Raw genomic sequence first — 25109 nt, forward strand, 5'->3', positions numbered from 1 at the left:
TCCCACTCCTGGGCTTGTATCCAGAAGGAACCCTACTTCAGGATGACACCTGCACCCCAATGTTCATAGCAGCACTATTTACAATAGCCAAAACATGGAAACAGCCTAAATGTCCATCAACAGGTGACTGGATAAAGAAAATGTGGTTTATTTATACAATGGAATACTACTCAGCCATAAAAACCGACAACATAATGCCATTTGCAGCAACATGGATGCTCCTGGAAAATGTCATTCTAAGTGAAGTAAGCCAGAAAGAGAAAGAAAAATACCATATGAGATCGCTCATATGTGGAATCTAAAAAACAAAAACAAAAACAAACAAACAAAAACAAAGCATAAATACAAGACAGAAATAGACTCATAGACAGAGAATACAGACTTGTGGTTGCCAGAGGGGTGGAAGGTGGGAAGGGATAGACTGGGATTTCAAAATTGTAGAATAGATAAACAAGATTACACTGTATAGCACAGGGAAATATACACAAAATGTTATGATAACTCACAGAGGAAAAAAATGTGACAATGAGTGTGTGTATGTCCATGAATGACTGAAAAATTGTGCTGAACACTAGAATTTGACACAACATTGTAAAATGATTATAAATCAATAAAAAATGTTTAAAAAAAGAACAAAATGAAGAAAAAGTATTTGAAAAAGTATGTCTGAAAACTTCCCAAATTTGGTGAAAGACAAACTGATAGATTAAAAAAAGTTAGCAAACCTCAAACAGAATAAACCCAAAGAAATCCATACCTGCGTAGATTATAATCAACATGTTGAAAACAAAAGACAAAGTATCTTGAATGAAGCCAAAGAAAAATGACACATTATTTTAGAGGAACAACAATTTCAACACTGCAGATCTTGCATCAGAAAGCATGAGAGCTAGAAGGAAGTGAAATGAAATTTTTAAAGGGTTTAAAGAAAGAACTGGCAACCCGTAATTCTACATCCAGCAAAAACATCACTTAACAATGAAGATGAAATAAAACATTCTCAATGAAGAAAACAAAAATAATTTGTTATCAGCAGACCTGCCCTAAAAGAATCACTAAAGGGATTTCTTTGAATAGAAAGGAGATGAGGAGGAGCCAAGATGGGAGAACAGAGAGACTGACAGCTCGTCCTCTCCCACAAATACACCAAGAATTACATCTACAAACCCACTGAATTGCACAGAACACCTACTGAACTCTGGCAGAGTGTCTCACATTTCGAAATACAGGAGGATTCTCACAAAATCCAATAAAAAACAAATTTATATTATATAGCATAGGGAACTATATTCAATATCTTATGGTAACTTATGGTGAAAGAGAATATGAAAACAAATATATGTTCCTATATGACTGAACTATTGTACTGTACACCAGAAACTGACACAACACTGTAAACTGACTATACTTCAATAAAAATATATTTTAAAAAAAAGATACTCAAATTAAATCCACAAACTTTAATGATAAAAAAAAAGATGATACCAAAAGGAAACTTGGAATATCAGAAATAAAGGAAGAGCAACAGAGATGATAAATATCTGGGTAAATGTAATAGACTATTCTCCCCTTGAATTGTTTACAATATGTTTGAAGGTGGAAAGCAAGAAATATAACATTATAAATTCTCAACATACATGGCTATTATATGTAAGTATAGCGTAAAGGAGTTAGGAAGGGATAAAAGACTTGTATGGTGGTAAGATACCTATATTTCACTTGAAGTGGTAAATAGTGATTAAGTCCAATGTGAAAAGCCAAAGATGTATACTGTAATTCCTAGAGTAACTGGTACAAAACTATACAAAAAGATACAGTAAAAGTGCAAGTAAATTAAAATAGACTACTAAAAAAGAATGCTAAATAATAAAAAGAATATTACCAAAAAACCCCAATAATACTAAAAGAAGAAAGGAAAGGAAAAGCAAAGGAATGAAAAGCTGGGGAAACGAACAGAAAAACAACAGAATGGTATCCCCCAAATCAAAACATATTAATAATCATATTAAATGTAAATTGTATAAACATACTAAAATTCAGATTGTCATGCCTGGACCCAGCCCCGCCCACCTATAGGCTAGAACCAGCCCTGAGACATCCAGGGTCATGCAGCCAGCTGTGCTGGGAACCAGCTCCACTGCTAGCAGACTGGCACCACAGAGCCAGCCGACCAAGGACCTGACCCCACCCACCAGCAGCCACTGCACAAGGCAGGGTCTCGCAACCAACCCGGCTGGAGCCAACCTCACCTGCCAGCACACCCACAGCACTGGGTCCCATCCCAACAGCAGGGCCCTTGCAGAACACATGGGGATACCCCTAGAGCACACAGCTCTGGTGACCAGAAGGGAGTGTGCTGGTGGACCCCACACAACGTCTCCTACAAAAAGCTGCTACTCCAAGAGCAGTGAATGTAACCAACCTACCTAATATTTAGAAGTAAACACAGAGAATTAGGCAAAATGATAAGAAAGAGGAATGTGTTCCAAATGAAGGAATAAGACAAAACCTAGAAAAGGAGCTAAGCGAGTGGATATAAGCAATGACCTGACACAGAGTTCAAAAAAAAAATCATAAATATGCTCAACAGACTCAAAAGAAGAATGGATGAACGCAGTGAGAAGTTTAAAAAAGAGAAATAAAACATAAAAAAGACCAAACAGAGCTGAAGAATACAATAATTGAAATAAAAAAATACACTAGAAGGATCCAGTAGGTTAGATGATATAGAGAAATGGATCAACAAGCTGGAAGACAGAGCAGTGGAAATTACCTCAACCAAAAAAAATACGTATTTTTTTAAATGAGGATAATTTAAGAGACCTCTGGGACATCAAGCATACTAACATTTGCGTTATATGGGTCCTGGAAAGAGAAGAGAGAGAAAAAGGGACAGAGAACTTACTTGGAGATATAATAGCCGAAAACTTCCCTAACCTGGGAAAGAAAACAAGCATCCAGGTCCAGGAATCACAGGAGTCCCAAACAAGATGAACCCAGAAATCCAAACCAAGGAACTCCCATAAGACTATCAGCTGACTTCAGCAGAAACTTTGCAGGCCAGAAGAGAGTGTCATGATATATGTCTACAATCAAGAACACTCTTCCCAGGTTTGAATGAGAAATAAAGGGTATTATAGATGAGCAAAAGCCAAAAGAGTTTAGCACCAGCTTTACAAGAAAGGGACTAAAGGGAAATCTGGAAAAGACAAGACCACAACTAGATATAAAAATTATGAAGGGAAAATCTCATTAGTAAAAGCAAACATACGGTAAAGGTAATAGATCAACCACCTATAAAGACAAATGAAAATGGAAACGCAAAGATCCAAAGATCTATGCGACACAGCAAAAGCAGTTCTAAGAGGGAAGTTTATAACAATACAAGCTATAAACAAGAAAAGAAGGAAACAAGAAAAATCTCAAGTAAACAATTTAACCTTACAACTAAAGGAACTAGAAAAAGAGAAACAAAAAACCCAAAGTTAGCAGAAGGAAGGAAATAATAAAAATCAAAGCAGTAATAAATGAGAGAGAGACTAAAAGAACAATAAAAAAGATCAATGAAACTAAGAGCTGGTTCTTTGAGAAGAATAAAGCTGATAAACCTTTAGCCAGACACATTAAGAAAAGAAGTGGCCCAAATAAATAGAATTAGAAATGAAAGAGAAGTTACAACCAATACCCCAGAGATACAATCCTAAGAGACTACTAAGAACAACTATACATCAACAAATTGGACAACCAAGAAGAAATGAATTCCCAGAAACATATAACCTTCCAAGACTGAATCAGGAAGAAATGGAAAATCTGAGCAGACTGATTATTAGTAATGAAATCGAATCAGTAAAAAAGTTTTTTAAAAGCTCCCAAATAAACAAAAAAAGCTCCCAACCTGTGTACCAGATGGCTTCACAGGTGAATTTTCCCAAACATTTAAAGAAGAGTTAAAGCCTATCCCTCTCAAAGTATTCCAAAAGACTGAAAAGGAACAATTCTGAACTCATTCTATGAGACCAGCATCACCCCGATACCAAAACCAGGCAAAGACACCACAAAAGGAAAAAATGAAAATTACAGGCCAATATCACAGATGAACTGAACCATACAACCCAACCATTGCATTCCTGGGCATTTATTCCAGAGAACTTATTTTTACACAACACCCTGTATACAGACATTTACAGCAGCTTCATCTGTAATAGCTAAAAACTGGAACTAGCCCAAATGTCCTTCAGTGAGTGAACGATGAAACACACTGTGACACACACATGCCATGGAATACTGCTCAGCAATACAAGGAACTACTGATTCATGTAATGACTTGAATGAATCTCCAGGGAATTATATTGAGTGAAAAAAGCCTATTTTAAAGGATCACATACTATATGATGTTATATAGCATTTTGTAAATGACAAAATTTTTACAAATGGAGAACCAATTAGTGGTTGCCAGGGGTTAGGGATTGTGGGCAGAGGGGTGGTGGAAGGACGATAAAACCCTTCCAATTAGCAGACAGCATTATTGTCTATGTAGAAAATCCCAAAAGAAATCTACAAGACACCTCCTAGAACTAATAAGTGAGGTTAGCTAATTCATGCCACACAAGGTCAAAACACAAAAATCAATTTCTACATATTAATAATGAAAATACAGAAACTAAAATAAAAAGATATCATTTATAATTCCTCCCAAAATAAATAGACAAGTATTATCTAAGTTAGATAGTCTTTGTTAGTTTTAAATACCTAAAGCTAACAAAATATGTTCTGTATATTAAAAATTGTAACACCCTGATTAAGGAATTAAAGAAAAGCTAAACAAATACATATACTGTACTCACAGATTAAAGATGTTAATTCTTCTCAAATTTATCTACAGATTTAATGCAATTCCAAAAAAATCCCAGATACAGGTAAGCTGATTGTAAAATTTACATGGAAATGAAAAGGAACTACATTAAAAACAATTTTGGAAAAGAATAAAGCAGGAGGAATCATACTACCTGACTCTAAGAGGTATGATAAATCTATAGTAATCAGGACAGCGCCGCCGATAAAGGGACAGAAAGACTGACAGAGCAGAATGAAGTCTAGGAACAGACTCACACAAATATGGACGTTTCATTTAAGTCTGCAAAGGGAATTCAGCGGAGAAAGCAGAGACTTCTCAACAATAGCCCTCGAACAGCTGGCCATCCATATGCAACAAAATGAACCCTGACCCAAACCTCACACTTTATACTAAACTTCAATCAACATGCCTTGACACTGAAAACACTGTACATCAAAGGAAAATCTGATAAACTGAACTGTCTCAAAATTAAAAACTTTTGCTGTATGAAAGATATCATTAAGAGAATGTAAGACAAGGTACACGTGGGAGAAAATATTTGAAAATCACATATCTGACAAAGGGCTATTATCCAGAACATACAAAGAATTCTCAATTTCCAACAGTAAGAAAACAAACAACTCAATCAAAAAAAAAGGGGGCAATAGACATTTCACCAAGAAGTAGGTGTGGCTGGCAAGTAAGCACATGATAAGATGGTCAACACCATAGTCATTAGGGAAATGCAGATTAAAACCACATGGTGATACTACAAGCCTATGAGAACGGCTAAAAACAAAAATCACTGACAACAGCAGGTGCTGGTAAGTTATGGAGCAACTAGAATTCATACGTTGCTGGTGGGAATGCAAAACGGTACAGCTAGTCTGCTAGACAGTTTGACATATATTTACCACAAGAACCGGCAATTCTACTCCTGATTATGTTTATACAAAAACCTAGACACGAATATTTACAGAGGCTCTATTCATAATTACCAAACCTGAAACAACCAAAACATCCTTAAATGGGATGAAATGGATATACAAACTGTGGTGTATCCATATAATAAAATACTACTCATCATGAAAAGAAATAAACTACTGATACATACAATAATGCGGATGAAGGGACAATGTGGAATCGAAGCCCCATATCGAGAAGTTACCTACCACATGATTCCACTTATGAGGCAGTCCTGAAAGATTATGGGGACAGAAAACAGATCAGCCATTGCCAGGGATTAGGGATTTGGGGAGATGTGATTATAAAGGGGTACCACCTGGGAGTTTTTTCAGGCAATGGAACCATTCTGCATCCTGACTGTGGTGGTGGTCACACAAATCTATACGTGTATTAAAACTGATAGGACAGTACCCCAAAAACAAAGTCAATTTTTTACTGTATATTGATTTTAAAAGAAAGAAGTATTAATACTAATTATAAAAAATTAATATTAACACTGGAAAAAATAAAAGTTATGCAGGAAAAGAAAACTTGCCATAACACACTACTTGGCTGTAAATAGCATTTACAGAGTTATAATCACATAAATACTGAATGGTGATCTAATGGGAAGTTTGGCATAACTGTGTTAGTAAGACGGTGATGGGGCGGGACGGAAAGGGTATGTCTGTGTGTGGTGGGAGTGAAGGTATCAAAGAGAACTAAACCCTCATCTCACAGTGGGAGAGCCATAAATACTTTTCTAAAACTGAAAAATCAGGAAATAACAACACAAGCATGCTATTTAATGAAAGAAACAGAGGTAAATTCCAAAAGAAGAAGCTGAAAGAGATGAAAATGGTTGCTCTGTGAAATGGGCAATGGAGGGGAGGGCTTTGGGGAAACTCTAAGCTGCATGTACATCAACATTTGATTAAAATAAAACTGTCCTCCAAGGAAGACACCACCGGGAAAAAAAGTGTATATGTATATATAACACCCTCCAAAACGTTGTCAACATTTTCCCTCATGGGTCTTCCTAATATTGTTTCTCAGTTCTAGTTTATAATCACGCATAATTCTTGAAGACTGCCCAGAGCTATGGAATAGGTACTAAGCTACCAAATCAGACAATGGCGTTTCTTTTTTGTGATCAAGGCTATGTTGCTGTAACTGGTCTTGGTGACTGCTGAAGAATTTCAGTGTGCCCTGACCACACTGAAAGCAGTAGGGTTTAAAGAGCTATTTTATTCCAGTCCCCTTCACTTACATATTAATTTTAGCACATTAATTACATTTAAAAAATTATCTTCCCTTTTCCTACCTCATTTTCTTCCTTCACACCCTTTAACTCCGGGACAGACCACTTTGGATCGTCTTCACAGCTCTTATCTTGAGTTTTCAAAGAACAGAATTCAGAATCCTTTAATGGCTCCTTTGAGGTGACTGATTTAAGGTGACTGAAAGCCTTCCCATCATTAATATCTTGCTAGTAGATATGAAAGAGAAATTATTTTATTTTCTATACTAATGCTGTTTCCAAAATCTACATGCCTATAAATTCTGGGGTGGGGGGGGATTTTTTGCTTCGGTTCATGAAAATGTTACCTCATTTTCTAACTTTATCCATGACCCTACTACATCTTCCCATCCTGCTAAACTAGTTCAGGCCAACAAACATCTATTGAGTCCATATTATGAAATGTGTATGGGGTAGCTCTGTGGATATAAAGATAAATGCAACAGTTCCCAGCTCTAAAGGAACTCAAAATATGGCATGAAGACACAATCAGATAATCACAGCACAAGCTTCAGTATAGAGTCAACACAGAGATTTAACCAAAATATCACTGGGGAAGGAAGGTATCTGAAAAGATGCAATAAAGGAAATAACACAAACTGTCAGGATGCCTAAAAGAAGAGTAGGGAACCAGGTGCACAGAGGTAGACGCATGTGTGGCACATCTGTGTGTGCAACATGTGGAAACCTTGATATGTTAAAATACAGGCTGGGGTGGGACAGAGGAGCTTTAGGTCTCATCTCTTTTGCAGAAAAGATGCCTTATTTCTTAGGACTCAACTATGATTATCTGAAGACATCAACAGAGTGATAAGATATTCTGAAAACTTTTAAAGGTGAATTCAATTCATTATTTAAGAATCGGGAAATATAACTGTTCTAATCAAGTTAATAATGACTAAGAAAAATTCAGGCTTCAGAAAAGTTTCAGGGACTAAACAAGTTCAATTAATTTTAACTAATTTTAAACTAGGAAACTAAAATGTTGATATCGATTTAAACATGCAGCAGTAAACATTCATACATATTTTTCAGAGTAGGTTAATCTCCCAGTAGTCAAATGGCCTTTCTTATCTTTTCTAATAATTAGTAAATGTCTACTAAAAAAATATCATCGCTAAAATTTTAAAAATTCGTGTAACATATTTACACGAAATACTATTTTCACATTTTATTCAAAGTAAAAAGCCTTGTGTCCAAAAAGATAAATTCTTGGCTCTCAAAATGAATGCGACCTACATTATTAGCCCAGTACTTGTAACTGTGAGGAACATGTGACTCAGAGGACATGTCTGTTTATTCATTTGTTGAAAAATCATTCCACTTATTACTTACTAATGTGCTTCACTTTACTTCTATCTAAAATGGGGATGTGAAAGCACCAACCTGGTAAACTAGTTCTGAAGATTAAATTAACTAGTACACGCAAGTAAGTCGTTAGGCAGTGCCTACCATACGGTACGAGTTCAGTGTCACTATTAGTGTTTTTTTTCTATTATTATTATTGTGGGATGGAATAATACATAATAGTAATATTATTGTTATTACTGTGGGTAAGAGTTGCCAAAAGATTTATAGAGAAAGTAAGAAATGACATGAACATGTGAAGAAGAATCTGATGAGAAGAACAGCACATGGGTCGGTGTAGGCGGGGCCACAACTGCCCCAAGGCAGTAGCAGAATTCAGTGTGTGAGAAATCGTGCAGGGAGCAGCAGGACTGAAGCAAAGGTTCAAACCAGCAAATAATGAGAGACAAGGTAACTCTGAAGATGACCACGTAGTTCCCAAACTTTCCTAGGTTTGAGATGCCCCAGTTTCCTCATCTATAAAATAGGGATAACTGTGGTCACTATGTCACAGGGATGTTCTGAGTATTAAATGATATATTTCAAGTGCTTTTACAGTGTTTGGCGTATAGTAAATACTCATTAAATATTAACAATAATATAAAGAATTATAATAATATTTCCAAAAATCTCTTACCAGGGTATGTAATTCACTCTCTTTTGATGGTGGACTTATCTCTCGGTCTTCATTAAAATAGTGCTGCTGGGAAGGACAGCCCAGTTCTGTCAGGACAATGTCCTCGGGCCCTGCACTGGATTTAGTGTATAAAGCTAAAGGGTTGAGGTCTCTGAAACCCTGGGATTAAAAAAAAGAAGAAGGAAGAGTTTAGTTTCTCAGAGAAAAAGTGAAAAAGTTAGCACTTCATAATTTTCAAATGTTGTGGGAAATGTACTATCTTCTAAAATTTAATAGTTAGAATTTTTTCCATATTGATAGCTTTGGCTAGCCACAAAAATGATCAGCATCAACATGAATGGTGATGCAGACATTACCATGAGTAATTGCAAAATAAGAGAGTGTTGCTCCTGTCTAAGAAAACCTCAGAGAATTAAATTCTTGATAGGTAGAATCCTCAATTATTCAAGGAAAAAGAATTCACATTCTGAAGGACAATAAGCCAAATGAAGTGTTTTGTGGTCATCTGAAAATTAAGAAAGTGCTCTGAATTAAGGAGGCAGGAATCTCACAGATGTCTCCAAGATTAAAAAATAAATCCAATAACTTTCCATATTAAATTCTCTTATACCCTGAAGTATTGAGATTAAATAAAACACATTACAAAATACATCCAGAATGCACCACCTTAGAAGGGACATTTTCTCGGCATACAATGGCGTGGCCCTCTGTTCTTAGGACATGATGGAAATAGATGTCTTCATTTGAGGATGTATCACACAGAAAAATATTAAGGATTCCATCAACATATTCATCCACTACCCCCACTAATGGCTTCAAACCACACAACTTCTGGAACTGCAAAATAGCTCTGGATGTCCAGTGTTCCTGAAATATAATCGAGATACGAGATTCAGACAACAGATTCAAACAGGAATTATACAAACCATATACAAAAATGAATTCCTAATTAACTAGAAATTTTAGTGGAAAAATAAAACCATGAAAGTACTAGAATAATGCACTTGAGGATATTCATGATTTGGGGATGAGGAAGAGTCAAAACAAGGGGAAAATGATATAAGGAAGAAGGAAAAAAAAAGAAAAATGATGAAAATGGGATTATGGAAAAAATTTATTTTTATGTGGTGAGAACCTTTCATGTTAAGAAATGGTTCAGTTAGATTATTGGACCAACGCTTCCACAGAAATAACTAAAAATTCTAGATAAGGTATTTTTAAAATATGTCTAAAAAGTATCAAAGAACTGACAAAAGAGTAACAAATTATCTGGCCAAAATTAAAGGGAAAGTGGGACTATTTTTGCCTTAAGGGTATCTGAAAATCCAGGCAAATTTAAACGTTGGTTTTGATGGTCTCACAGGTCAAAGAGGACAGAAATCAAAGTGTCCAGCCATGGTAGGGAGTAGAGAGGAGAACTTTCCTTTACTAAGCTGAGTCCCTAGGGGCACGCATTCAAGATAAGGGGGAAGAAGTAAATCAGCCTTCACATGGATTTGCACCTCAATTTTCCCATCACCTGGGTGGTACGCAAATCCTCAAGTTGTTCATTTAAATTAACATGGTTCCACACTGATTGTATTCCCAGGTACCTGGCAGGAGCTAAAGTGTATCTCTCTGGAGGTAGGCAATCTCAATCTGTATTCAACCATTCTTACAAAATTTTTTTTAAAGTCAATGAGCAGTATATATAGGCAAAGATAAAAAAACATATAAAGAAACAATGAATCACAAGAACAAAGAGAAACAACATAACTAAAACAAAACTTCAAAAACTTTAGATATCTGAATTTCTAGATGAATTGTAAGTTTTACACTTAAAGTAAAAACAAAGAAACAAAATTAATTTGAAAGGTTCTGCAGAGATCTGCAATCTATTACAAATTGATCTATCGGAATTAAAAAACCAAGAGAACTTTTAGAAAGTGAAAATACAACAACCAAAATTTTAAACCTAATAGGTTAATAGAATTAAAGAATAAATCAGTAAAGCGGAAGATATGAAAGGTAAGTTGAGAAGGTTTAACACACTTTTAATTTTGGTCCCAGAAAAAGAGAGGCAGAAACAGAGAGAATATAACTGTAAATATGGAGTAGAGACAATGATTGAAGAGATAATGGCTAGGAATCAGCCAAATTTAATGAAAAGCAGCAGAGCACTGATAAAAAAGAAGTCCAAAGAACCACAAAGTAGGATAAACAAGAATAAATCCATACATAAACATACTAGAACTGAAGAAAATGGTTTTAGACTTCAGAAACATGGTAGAGGAGAAGAAACTACCATTGTCTCTCCCCTTCAATCTGCATTCAGTAAAGCGTCCACAAGTTAACAAAGGTGTCTCAACACAACAGGACACTGGAGAATTCCACACATCTGTTCATCCAACGGTGGGGGGACTGGAACACAAAGAGGGGACGAGCAAGCAGCAGAGTCAGTGCCCATGACCCCAGACCTCTGACTGAGCCAGCAGAGCCCACAGATTCAGAGCACCCAGCAGCAGCAGGAAAGGCGGTGCATACATCTCTGACCACCTGACCACATCTGGCAGCCATGGCCACAGGTAAGCAGGCAGCAGCAGCAGTGGGGCCTCTGCTCTGTGTCCTCCAGCCTCTGAGGCGCCCATGACACGGGCCTGCCCACCATCCTCCTCCTCCCCTCACAGCAGAGCCTGTCTCAGGGGATCCCAGGGACAAGGAAAGAGCCCACTATCCTGGTGATGACAGCAGCCCTGGCAGAAGTAGGCAGCTGTGACCCTGGTGGCACAAAAAGCAACAATGAAGGCACAGAGCCACACCTCTTACAGAGAAGGTGGAGGCTGGGAAGTGCCACCCTCAAATATAACCAGAGGCAGCTCAGGTAAGGGAAACCAGAAACTTGCATGATGGTACCACCTGCCAGAAAACGAAATAAAGGAATCCTAACTCTTAACCTGTCATTTAATATCAAATCTACCAGCAGAGAAATAATTCATCATCAAACAACATGAAGAACCACAGTAACACCACAAAAAAGAAAATGACAATTCTCCAGAAACCAAATGAAGTCACAGAATATTGTGATCCACTGATAAAGAATTCAAAACAGCTGTCATGAAGAAACTCAATGAGCTAAAAGAAAAAGGCAGTTTAATGAGCTCAGAAATGAAATTAATGAACAGAAGGAATACTTTACCAAAGAGATTAAAACTCTAAAAAAGAAGGAAACAGAAATTCTGGAACTAAAGAACTCAACAAATGAGATAAAGAATGCATTAGAAAGCACTGGGAATAAAGTGATCATATTGAAGAGAGAATTAGTGATCCTAAAGACAGAAATCTAGAAGTGATACAAGTAGAAGAGACAAGAGAAATAAGGTATTCAAAAAAATGAGGAAATCCTACAAGAGCTATCCAGCTCTTTTAGCACATGCAACATTAGAATAATAGTATCCCAGAAGGAGAAGAGAGGGAGAAGAGAGCAGAGAGATTACTTAGAGAAATAATACAAACCTGGGGAAAGAACTGGATATAGAAGCCTGTGAAGCTAAGAGAATACCTGGTTACCTCTACGCAAAGACATTCTCCAAGACATAATATTAAAACTGTCTACAGTCAATGGCAGTATTTTAAAGACAGCTAGGGAAAAAAGGAACCTACAAAGGACTCCATTATGCTATCAAAATCCCAAGGATGTTTTTCACAAAAATAGAACAAAAAATTCTAAAATTCATATGGGATCACAAAAGATCCTGAATAGCCAAATCAATCTTGAGTAAAAAGAACAAAGCTAAAGGGAGGCATCACACTCCCTAATTTCAAACTATACTACAAATCTACAGTAATCGAAACACCTTAGTCCTCGCAGAAAAGCAGACACATAGATCAGTGGAACAGAAATGAGAGCCAGAAAGCAAGCCACACACATATGGACAACTAACTTACAACAAAGGAGCAAAGAACATACAATGGAGAAAGGATGGTCTCCTTAGTACGTAGTGTTGGGAAGACTAGGTAGACACAGGCGAAAAAATGAAACTAGACCACTATCTCACACCATACACAAAAATTAACTTGAAATGGACTAAAGACTTGAATGTGAGGCCTAAAACCATAAAAATCCTAGAAAAAAAATAGGCAGTATGACCTATGACATCAGTCTTAGCAATCTCTCTCTATATGTCTCTTCAGGCAACGGGAAAAAAAAATCAGAAATAAACAAATGGAACTACATCAAACTAAAAAGCTTTTGCACAGCAAAGGAAGCCATCAATAAAATGAAAAGACAATCTATCAAATGAGAGAAGATATTTGCAAATGATATATCTGATAAGGGGTTAATATCCAAAACATACAAAAACAACAAAAACAAACAATCTTGTTAAAAAATGCACAAAGGAATGAATAGACATTTTTCCAATGAAGACATACATATGGCCAACAGGAACATGAAAAGGTGTTCAACATCACTAACAGGGAAATGCACAACAAAACCATGATAAGATAGACCTCACACCTGTCAGAATGGCTATTACCAATAAGGCAAGAAATAACAAGTATTGGTGAGGGTGTGGAGAAGATGGGACCCTCATATGCAGTGTTGGTGGGGATGTAAACTGATGCAGCCACTGTGGAAGACAGTATGGAGATTCCTCAAAAAAAAAATTAACAATAGAACTGCCAAATGATCCAGCTATCCCTCTTCTGGGCACTTATTCAAAGAATATGAAAACACTAATCTGAAAAGGAATCTGCACTCCCATGTTTTGTGGCATTATTTACAATAGCCAAGATATGGAAACAACCCAAGTGCCCATCAACAGAGGAATGAATAAATAAGATGTGTATATACAATGCAATACTGCTCAGCTATAAGACAAAGATGATGTCTTGCCATTTGTAACAACATGGATGGACCTCAAGCATTTTCTGCTAAGTAAAGTAGGTCAGATGGAGAAAAATAAATGCCATATAATTTGACTTACGTGAAATATAAAAAACTAACAGACAAAAATAAAATAATGAACAAACCAAACCAAACAAAAACAAATACATAGGTATGGAGAACAGACTAGTGGTTACCAGAGGAGAAGGGGTGGGGAATTGGGAAAAGGGGGTCAAGTGTATGGTTACAGATGGAAAATAAATTTTAGGTAGTGAGCACATGGTAGGGTGTACAGAAGTAGAAACACAATGTTCAATATATGAAACTTATATAATGTTACAAATCAATAATAATTTTGTTTCCTAAAGAGTAAATATACAAGTTTCAATTTCATTAGCAGACCGTTTTAACATAGTCCTGAAAGAGTTAAAAGCATACTATCCTCTGAAAAAAATACCCTGGATTACTGAAGAGGTCTTTCTTCTATACAGACAGCAAACATCTATAAAATAATGATCTGTTCCACTTAAAAAAAATAAAGCTAAAGAACACAAGCGACAAATACAAAATCTTAAAAACAGCTACAGACAAAAAGGACATTGTCTTCAAAGGAATATGCATTAGAGGGACATCTGACTTAAATAAGATAACGGAAACCAGAAGCCAGTGTAATGATACCTTTTGTGTGCTGAAGACATTAACTACCAATCTAGAATTCTATACCGACTGAATATGTTTTTCAAGAGTAAGTGCAAAGTATTTTCAGGTGAACGTAACTAAGTCTGCCATCAGGAAACATGAAATTCTGAACACACAGTTCAGGCTCCCACAGGGACCTCTCCTTTATGTGGCCCACTGTTGTCTATGGCAGCATAATCTAATAAACTCATTTTCTATTTTCAAAAAACAAAAAAAGATATAGTTCAAAGAGAAAGAAAATGTTCCCAGAGGATTTGAGCAGCAAGAATCCAGAGCTAAGAAACTGAGAAATCATTTGCAAAAATTTTCTCCCATTCCATAAGTTGTCTTTTTGTTTTACTTATGGTTTCTTTTGCTGTGCAGAAGCTTGTAAGTTCCATTAGGTCCCATTTGTTTATTCTTGCTTTTATTTCTTCTAGGAGAAAATTTTTGAAATGTATGTCAGATAATGTTTTGCCTATGTTTTCCTCTAGGAGGTTTATTGTATCTTGTCTTATGTTTAAGTCTTTGATCCATTTTGAGCTGATTTTTGTGTATGGTGTAAGGGAGTGTTCTAGCTTCATTGTTTTACATGCTGCTGTCCAGTTTTCCCAACACCATTTGCTGAAGAGACTGTCTTTATTCCATTGTATATTCTTGCCTCCTTTGTCGAAGATTAGTTGACCAAAAGTTTGTGGGGTCATTTCTGGGCTCTCTACTCTGTTCCATTGGTCTATATGTCTGTTTTGGTACCAATACCATGCTGTCTTGATGACTGTAGCCCTATAGTATTGTCTGAAGTCTGGGAGAGTTATTCCTCCAGCCTCTTTCTTTCTCTTCAGTAATGCTTTGGCAATTCTAGGTCTTTGATGGTTCCATATAAATTTTGTTATGATTTGTCCTAGTTCTGTGAAATATGTCCTGGGTAATTTGATAGGGATTGCATCAAATCAAAGGCTTGATCTCCAGAATATATAAGCAGCTCATATGACTCAATAAGAAAAAATAAACAACCCAATCCAAAAATGGGCAGATGACCGAAACAAGCAATTCTCCAAGGAAGACATACAAATGATCAAAAGGCACATGAAAAAATGCTCAATATCACTAATTATCAGAGAAATGCAAATCAAAACTGCAATAAGGTATCACCTCACACCAGTCAGAATGGCCATCATTCAAAAATCCACAAATGACAAATGCTGGGGAGGCTGTGGAGAAAGGGGAACCCTCCTACACTGCTGGTGGGAATGGAGTTTGGTGCAGCCACTGTGGAAAACAGTGTGGAGATTCTTCAAAAGACTAGGAAGACTTACCGTATGACCCAGTAATCCCACTCCTGGGCTTATATCCAGAAGGAACCCTACTTCAAGATGACACCTGCACCCCAATGTTCATAGCAGCACTATTTACAATAGCCAAAACATGGAAACAGCCTAAATGTCCATCAACAGGTGACCGGATAAAGAAGATGTGGTATATTTATACAATGGAATACTACTCAGCCATAAAAACCGACAACGTAACGCCATTTGCAGCAACATGGATGCTCCTGGAGAATGTCATTCTAAGTGAAGTAAGCCAGAAAGAGAAAGAAAAATACCATATGAGATCGCTCATATGCGGAATCTAAAAAACAAAAACAAAAACAACAACAACAAGAAAAAAACAAAGCGTAAATACAAAACAGAAACAGACTCATAGACATAGAATACAAACTTGTGGTTGCCAAGGGGGTGGAAGGTGGGAAGGGATAGACTGGATTTCAAAATTGTAGAATAGATAAACAAGATTATACTGTATAGCACAGGGAAATATACACAAAATCTTATGGTAGCTCACAGAGAAAAAAATGTGACAATGAATATACATATGTTCATGTATAACTGAAAAATTGTGCTGAACTCTGGAATTTGACACAACATTGTAAAATGACTATAAATCAATAAAAAATGTTAAAAAAAAAGAAACTGAGAAATATGTAACTAAATCTAAACGGATATTATTCTTATCTAATGCAGTTATTTTCTTGAGGGGTTAAAAACAGTTACATTAATGACAAAACAAAAATAGATCAGAAGAGGACATTAAAGAAGTTGGTGTTCTAATGTCCTTGCATTGCTACATATACATGTTGCATTTCCTAATCACTGAAATAGCATAGTGGAATGATTTAAAAATTTCTTCAAAATAAGGCATGTAAGGTAAGAAAAAGAAAGAGTAAGTAAGCCAGTGATTTTCCACTAGGGCCACTAGGTTCTCTCCAGTGCTTACAAAGTTTGGTTGTCATCTAAGGATGTGAGCAGACTGCATCCGAACACTGATTTTGGAATGCACTCATTCTGTGGCTCCCTCCTTTTAAGATTACCCCCTAAGTTCTAGCTGTTCCATCAGTCCCAAACAATTTCCCCTAACTCTTCAAGTCAGCAAGCCTATAGATTGGGGAGTGACCTCAGAAAAGAAGTGGAAAAACTCCTGATCTTTTCTACTGCAGTTTGACTTCCAAGGGTAGACCTCTGTTTTTCTGCCTGCTGTGGACTTTGTATATGAGTTATTAGTCCCACCGTGCCACTCTGTTGCTACTTGGCCATTACCAAATGCATTCACTATTTCTGAAACCAGAAAAAAAAAAAACAGAAATAAAGTGAGATACATTCATTGGTTAAAGAAGTTTAGTGAGCACCTACAGGCACTGGAGGTACAGTGGTAAACAAGACAGACGATATTCCTAGTCTTAGGAATTTTCAATGTTGTATGTGAACAAATAATTAATACTCTTACGAAGTGTTAAGAAGATAACATAGTGTTATGAAGATAAAACAAAGTGACAATGAAGGACTGAAGAGGAAGGGCTAGTCACGGAAGTCCTTCTTGGGGAAATAACAGTTGGGCTTAAATCTGAATGACAAGAAGGAGCCAACTGTGAGGAGCCCTTGAATAAGCTATTTCAGTGATCAGGACAGGCAAAAACCCTAAGGCCAGAAGTAGTTTAGGAAGGGAGTAAGAAAATAAAGACAACCAAAGACATACAAATGGCCAAAAGGCACATGAAAATGATCAATATCACTAATTATCAGAGAAATGCAAATCAAAACTACAATGAGGTATCACTACACACCAGTCAGAATGACCATCATTCAAAAGTGCACTAACAATAAATGCTGGAGAGGCTGTGGAGAAAGGGGAACCTTCCTACACTGCTGGTGGGAATGCAGTTTGGTGCAGCCACTATGGAAAACTGTATGGAGATTGCTCAAAAAACTAAAAATAGAGTTACTATATGATCTAGCAATCCCACTCCTGGGTATACATCCAGAAGGCAATCTAATTCGAAAAGATACATGCACCCCAGTGTTCATAGCAGCACTTTATACAGTAGCCAAGACATGGAAGCATCCTAAATGTCCATCAACAAAGGACTGGATAAAGAAGATGTGGTACATTTATACAATGGAATAGTGCTCAGCCATTACAAAGAATAAAATAATGCCATTTGCAGTAACATGGATGAACCCAGAGATCATCATTCTAAGTGAAGTAAGCGAGAAAGAGAAAGAAAACTACCGTATATCACTCATATGTGGAATCTAAAAAAAAAGGAAAAGAGAGGACACTAATGAATTCATCTACAAAACAGAAACAGGCTTGCAGACATAGTAAACAATCTTATGGCCACCAGGGAAAAGGGAGTGGGAAGAAATAAACCTGGGAGTTTGAGATTTGCAAAGGTTAGCCACTACATATAAAAATAGATTCTAAAAAACCCAAATTTCTTCTGTATAGCACAGTGAACTATATTCACTACCTTATAATAACCTTTAATGAAAAAGAATATGAAAAGGAATATATGTATGTATATGCATGACTGGGACATTGTGCTGTACACCAGAAACTGACACATAACTGACTGTACTTTAATTTAAAAAAGAAAAGAAAAGAAAGAGAATCAAAAATGGAAGCCATTTGGCCGACATGAAAGTCATGGATATGGGCTATGATTGGGTCACAAATTTAGCCCTGAGCTTCCAGATGGAAACCATACTTGGCATATATTATTTATAATACTCAAAAAATAAGAAGCAGACTGAACCAGTCTAGCAATAAAGGGACAGTTAAGTAGGCTATAATGCTTATTTACCTAATAGATTACTATGAAATCTATTTAAACTGAGAACTATCACATATAAATGCATTTATGCTATAATACTGAGTGGAAAATTGGAATGTAAAACAATGTGATTACTATTTTATGTAATCCTGAAAACACTACAAAACCCTTATCCCCAATATCCAATAAACTAAACTGGAAGAAACTCGGCAAATTTCTAAACTGAATGCATCTGATTGGTAGAATCACAGATTGCTTTTTCTTCTTCTTTCCTCTTTATTTTGTTGTTCAGATTCTAAAAATGTAAAGGAATAACCCATGAATATGTAAGCAACTGATGAGTTATTTAGGTTAAACAGACAAACATGATATAATAAATGTGTATGGCATGTATACTTAAGAGTTCTAAGGGAAAAAAACATAAAATTAGGTGCATCATTTTAACTACATAGACAAATGTATCTATATGGGTGAAAATGCCTCCCGCTCACCCCACTCCATCATCTCCCACAATGATGTCACTGGGTAACTCTTTACAAGACACATATCTGATTCCCATGAACACCCTTTAGATGTATCCCAGCATTTACAGGACAGCCTCCAGATTCCTGAACACGGGTAAGGGTCTCCCCTTAGTTTCCTACCTATTTCTCTGACGTCATTTGCCATGCACCAATTCCAGCTCATTTTCTACTATGTAGCCAAACAGAACCACTTAAAATTCCTCAAATTTCAGATATTTCATGCTACGCTCCCTTTGACTGGAATGTCCTTCTCTTGTCCGTCCAGTTATAGTGCTAATTTTCCTTCAAAGTGTCGTGCAAACACCACCTCTGTTACGGGATCTTCTCTGATTACCTAGAACAGAGATGAGCACTCTGCCTTCCACACCTTGATCATACGCTGTAAAATTCTTTAGCAAATACAACACAGTACAATTATTTTTCTCCACAGGCCTATCTTCCATACTATCTACAATGACTTCTTTGAGGGCTCATTCCATGTTTTATTTTTCTATCCTGAGAACCTACAATTGTTCTTGGCATCCAATGTTTAAATGGAAAACAAGCAAACATACCTCCACTGGTCTCACCCAAGCCAAAGAACAAGGGATAGCCTGAGCTGGAAGCTTTGTGTAGCAGCACCTGCAACAGATAATTATATATATAAATATCTAATCATACTTTAAAACCGCATTTTATGGAATCTCTTATCCATTTCTTGATTTAAGCTTTTCACACCATTTCAGATCATTTTATTCATGCATTTAAAAATTAATGTCTTACACTTTATAGCAATCAAAGAAATGAAATTGTAAAACATAATCATCTTTGAAAACCATGCAATTAAAATATAGATAGGAACAGTCCAACCTTTATGCCTATAAATGCAACTCTTAGCATGAGCCAAAGAATTACTGTCTTAATAAGAGACTGAAATTTATCCTCATGGTCCATTCAGATTCACAGCCATGTGAAAGAAGACCAAGAGATTATAATCCAGCTATGAAACTAAATGATCATTTGCCAGACCTGCACTAAGAAGAAAGAGGGGTGGAAAGCAGGTAGGATGGAGGGAGGGAGGCAGGAGAAAAGGAAGAGAGATCCTAACACCACAGGGCTTCCGCAGTATGGTTCAAAACTTCAGCTGTCCTTATTAAATTTACTAACTCACTTGAGGAACCTCAGGGAGGACTTCTGAACAGTTCCAATATTTCCGAAGTCTGGGTAGAACACTTCAACTTCCTGCTTCCCGAGAACTCGATGGATAACAACCCGATACCACCACTTATCCTCAGAAATCCTTACACAGCAGAGATGCCCCGGATGGATAAAATGCTCGGGCATGGTGTATCGATCAGAGACCAGCTGATTCGAATAGCAGCGCCTGTGGAAATCCGTCACACAGAGAAATCCGCAGAGGGTGGAAGATCAAAGACCACTTTTACTGACATATCATCAAAAGCAGGACAGTCTTGGCACAAAGCAAGGGGGATAAAAATCCTCTCTTTTTCTGATTTGGTAATGCTTATTATGAATACCAATTAATTTTTTTATCCAAATCCCTTCCCTTTATCAACAAACTTCTTCAAATACAAACTTACTAAGAGACGATTATGTAACATTATGCCAGGTGTTCTTGGGTGGGAGATGAGTATACAATGTGGTTAACTTAGGAAAAAACATGGAATGCTTTTGGAGAGATATAAAATAGTCTTACATGTGACATCAATGTAAAAATCAGATATTGTTATTCATGAATAATCTAAAGTGACTGAAAATGTAAACATTTTATATGATGTTTACTAACAAAGGACATCAGGTTTCAGTAGAGAAAAGGTAATTTAGAGCAGCAGTTCTCCAAGGGAAGTTCACAAACCCTGGGACCCTGATACCCTTTTAAAAAGTTCATTAAGATCAAAGCTATTTTAACATTTTAGTATTAAAATGAAAATAGTGATTTTTTCCCCTTTTCACTGTGTTAACATTTGCATTGATGGTGTAGAAGGAAGTGTGTATAAAACTCCAGGTGCCTTTGCTAAATCAAGGCAGTGGCATCAAACTGTATTAGTAATCACTTATATGTCACTGCCACACATTCACATTAAATAAAAAAAGAAAGAAAGAAAAGAGGCCAATTTCATTTAAGAATGTCCTTGATAAAGCAACAATTAAGCTTATTAAATCTCAACCACTGAGTGACTATCTTTTCAATATTCTCTGTAACAGAAATGGAAGTACAAGTTAAATATTTCTGAAGTCATCTTAAGGAAAAGCACTCGTGCATTTCAGTTGTGAACTGAACTAGCTGTGTTTCTTTGTGGAGCATTATTTTTACTCAGAAGGTGAACGAGAGACCCTATTTTCATGGAACATCATTTTTGCTTGAAAGGTCCACTCACAAACTATGTTTATTCAGACCTGGGTATCTGACACATACTTTCTCAAAAATGAAGTGAGCCTGTCACTTCAAGGAAAACACTGACAGTACTTACTGTCAATGATAAAATTCAACAGCTTTCAAATGAAAATTAGGATTTTGGAAATGTTGAATCCAACAGCATGAGCTTGGCAGTCTCCTAACACTGAACACTCTTCTGACGAGATCAGTGATGATATTAATAAATGTGATTGTTTAATATGCATTGTGTGAGGAAACCTGTCAACATTTGGAAGATCTATATAGCTCAGTGAACCAGCATTTTCCAAAAGACTAATGTACGATGTTTTAAAACCACAGAGAGTAGTAAAATTCAGGGCCAGTTTCACATTGAGTCTATACTTAAAAGGTCCCTATGCTTACTTTAATGCTCTGTTACTGCTGTCTTGTAATTCTTAATAATTTTTAAGCAAAGAGTCTTGCATTTGAATTTTGCACTGAAGCCTGTGATTACATAGCCAGTCCTGGATCCATTCAAAGTGCAAAGGCAGAAAATGGATTTTAATATAGTAGAACTTGAAAAGTTCAGATTCCACACTGCAACTAACTTTAAGAAACTATCAGCTGTCAAGTTTTGGTATACTATCAAAGAGTATTCACGGTTTTCTGAAAAGGCTATCAAAATACTCCTTTTCCCAACCATGTATCTGTGTGAGGTCAGATGTTTTCATATACTTCCACCAAAACAATGTATCTCAAGAAATTAAAAACAGAAGCAGATACTGAAATCCTACTTTCTTCTTTATTAAGCGAGATATTAAAGAGATTTGCAAAAATGTAAAACAATGCATTCTTCCAATTTCCACAAAACAGTTATTTTTCACAAAAAATACATTATTTATATTCAGATCAATGAATTTATCATTTTTAAACAATATTTTTTAAATTCTGATGTTTTAATTTCTCTATGATAATGTTGATAAACAAAAGCTTTCTTGGGTCCTTAATTTTTAAGAGCCCTGAGGCCAAAATGTTTGAGAACTGCTGACTCAGAATGAGATACATGAAAAATGCACTGAAAACAACAGACTCCTACCGCATTTCGATCATCATGTCTTCAAGCAACTCCGATGAATCCCGGCTATAGATCCGGATGTAGAACTGACTGGGAGAGATGATGTACTCCACAAAGACCCCCACCAGGGTACTGGTGTCCAGTGGCGGCAGCCGGCATAACTTCCGGTCCCGTACAGCATCTGGTGGGAAATCAGGATCTGCCACTGCCAAGCTGAGCTGTGATTTGTTCATTTCTTCTTGCTACAAGTTAAAAAAAAAAAAAAGATCAAAGAAACCACTATAAATCTTTGGGAGACATTTCAAACTCTATGAAAATGTTTATTAAAGTATATTTCATGAGTCACCTTTATCAGAATCACCTGGTAATTATAAAAAAAGAAAATTCTTAGGCTTTAGCCCAGACTCACTGATTGAGAATACCTGGAAGCGAGGCCTGCAATTATGCCTTTAAAAAATTCCCTGGGTGACCCTTACCTACATTAAAATATGAAAAGTACCGTGTTATGGAAAAGTCAAAAGTGTGTCACACAACTGCCTGATGCAAAATTGAAAACACGGTACTTCAAATGCAAACTGACCCAAGACAGTCTCTTCCTATCCAGCCCTACCAACAAAGGCAACTTTAAGGAATGGATTAAACTTCAGACTAGTGTTCCAACCAAAAACAAGGTTTTTCAAACACTCTTATTCTAAAATACATTATTTTCCTTTAGGCCTTTCTGTTGCCCTCTAGAATACAGCAGGGTCTCCAAGCACAATGTTTTCCTTCCATGGAAAAGTCCAGGTGTAAAGGGCAGAAGAATAAGCAATTCACTCCTTAATAAATGAAGGAGGACATAAGTAATAGGAGATGAAAATACAAAACGGGAGACACGTGTATGGAGGTATAATGAGGGAGAAAAACAAAACATAAGTGCGGCACAAGGTGCCGAGGCCAGGTGCCGGGCCAGCTGCTGCAGTGCTGGGGCATGCAGCACAACAGCGCTCCCCCAGGCTGCCCGCCAGAGCCCTCGAGGGTCTTCAAGCCTACTGAGGACCAGCAATGTCGCCGTGAGGCAGCTGCCACACCTGCAAAGCCACCTGAAAACCCTGACATGCAGCCCAGGGAGAGCTAGTCACGTAAACGGCCGGAAACCAGAAGTGCTGCCTAAGGTGACTTCAGACCAAAGCTCTGGCCTCTTCTAAGAAATCACACATCCAGAAATAAGACTTTTCTCAAACAGGATTCTGGTTTAAAGAAACATTCACTCGTTACTTTCCATAACGCTAACCCTCCGAAGTGCACCACGTCTTCAGAACCCACTCACCAGCTGCAAAGGCTTGACCACCAGGTTAGGCTTCCTGCAGATCTTCTGCTCGAGCTCTTTACGGCTTTTTGAAAGGCAGCCCCATGTAGTCTCCTTGATATCAGCAGTAGACGGTGAACTTCTAGGGGGACTGGACACACCAGCTTTGGCTTCTGTTTTCTCATCTGATTGAACTAAACATGAATTTCTGACCGATGAAATAGCTCCATCTGAAATGACAACAGAGGAGCCTTTGTGTAGCTATTAACATAATCCGTGAACTGCTACTGCACATATTCTACGTGCCAGGCACTAGGCAGGTAATGCCACACGAGAGACACGAACCTGTCTCTGCAGACCTTTCGGCACAGAGAGACAGAAGTCAAGTTCCAAATGGGAACAAACCTTACCTTATTTATGTTGGGAGGGAGAGGGTAAGTCTAATAAGGTTTTTTAAACTTTGGTGAAAGGTTTTCTTTTCCAACATCCTGATTTCAATTTATTTCTTGTTCCGCTTTAGCTGTGAACAGGCACTGTTGCTTAATGTATAATATATGTAACTTCTTAATATTCCATAATACTATGACTTAATTTTTAGAGAATTCCCAAGTAAATCACATATTTTGTTCAAATTTACATGTGTATGAGGATTAGAAGAGGCTGACACATTAAAGAAGACCCCAGATAGACACAAAACCATGGTGGTTGCTAAAGAAGTAAACTAGTAACTATTCAAAGATGTAGGAACAAGAAGATTTAGCCCTGTATTTTTTATAATGATAAAAATGGATACTCTTTACATGTCCATCAATAGGAGACTGGTTAAATGAATTATAATACATTACATAGAAGAATTATATGTAGTTTAAAAGGATGAAATAAATGTACATATGCTGATATGAAAGTATATCTCTGTGAAGTATAAAAAGCAAGGACTTATATACTATTTATACAATACTGTTTTGTGGAAGAAAATTATACATACAGTAAATAATTATAGAGAGGTGGTCCAGGAAAAAACCCCGCTAAAACTATTACTACTAGTTACCACTTCTGCATTGTTGGAATTGTTTAAACAAGCAAATACTGCTTTTAGAATCCCTTTTAAAGTGTAGCTAGGCTCACACTTACATTTTAAAAAGCCTGGAAGGCT

The 25109-nt window shown here is 36.8% G+C and overlaps 1 protein-coding gene across 2 annotated transcripts in view; it reads right to left on the minus strand.

Annotated features, from left to right (window-relative positions):
* The window catches only part of TDRD5 (tudor domain containing 5), a 66795-nt gene that overhangs the window by 15678 nt on the left and 26008 nt on the right, over positions 1-25109 (minus strand). Inside the window, exons 7-13 of one of the 2 annotated variants that reach the window (XM_006183026.3) lie at positions 23978-24150; positions 22690-22910; positions 20388-20600; positions 19792-19858; positions 9730-9930; positions 9064-9222; positions 7104-7268 (exon numbers count right to left, since the gene is read on the minus strand). In XM_006183026.3, coding sequence (XP_006183088.1) covers positions 7104-7268; positions 9064-9222; positions 9730-9930; positions 19792-19858; positions 20388-20600; positions 22690-22910; positions 23978-24150 — 1199 coding nt within the window. The remainder of the gene's footprint in view (positions 1-7103; positions 7269-9063; positions 9223-9729; positions 9931-19791; positions 19859-20387; positions 20601-22689; positions 22911-23977; positions 24151-25109) is intronic. The other variant, XM_006183027.3, reaches the window with a different exon arrangement.

This window comes from Camelus ferus, chromosome 21 (assembly GCF_009834535.1).
Source record: "Camelus ferus isolate YT-003-E chromosome 21, BCGSAC_Cfer_1.0, whole genome shotgun sequence".
In the NCBI taxonomy this organism is placed as follows: domain Eukaryota; kingdom Metazoa; phylum Chordata; class Mammalia; order Artiodactyla; family Camelidae; genus Camelus; species Camelus ferus.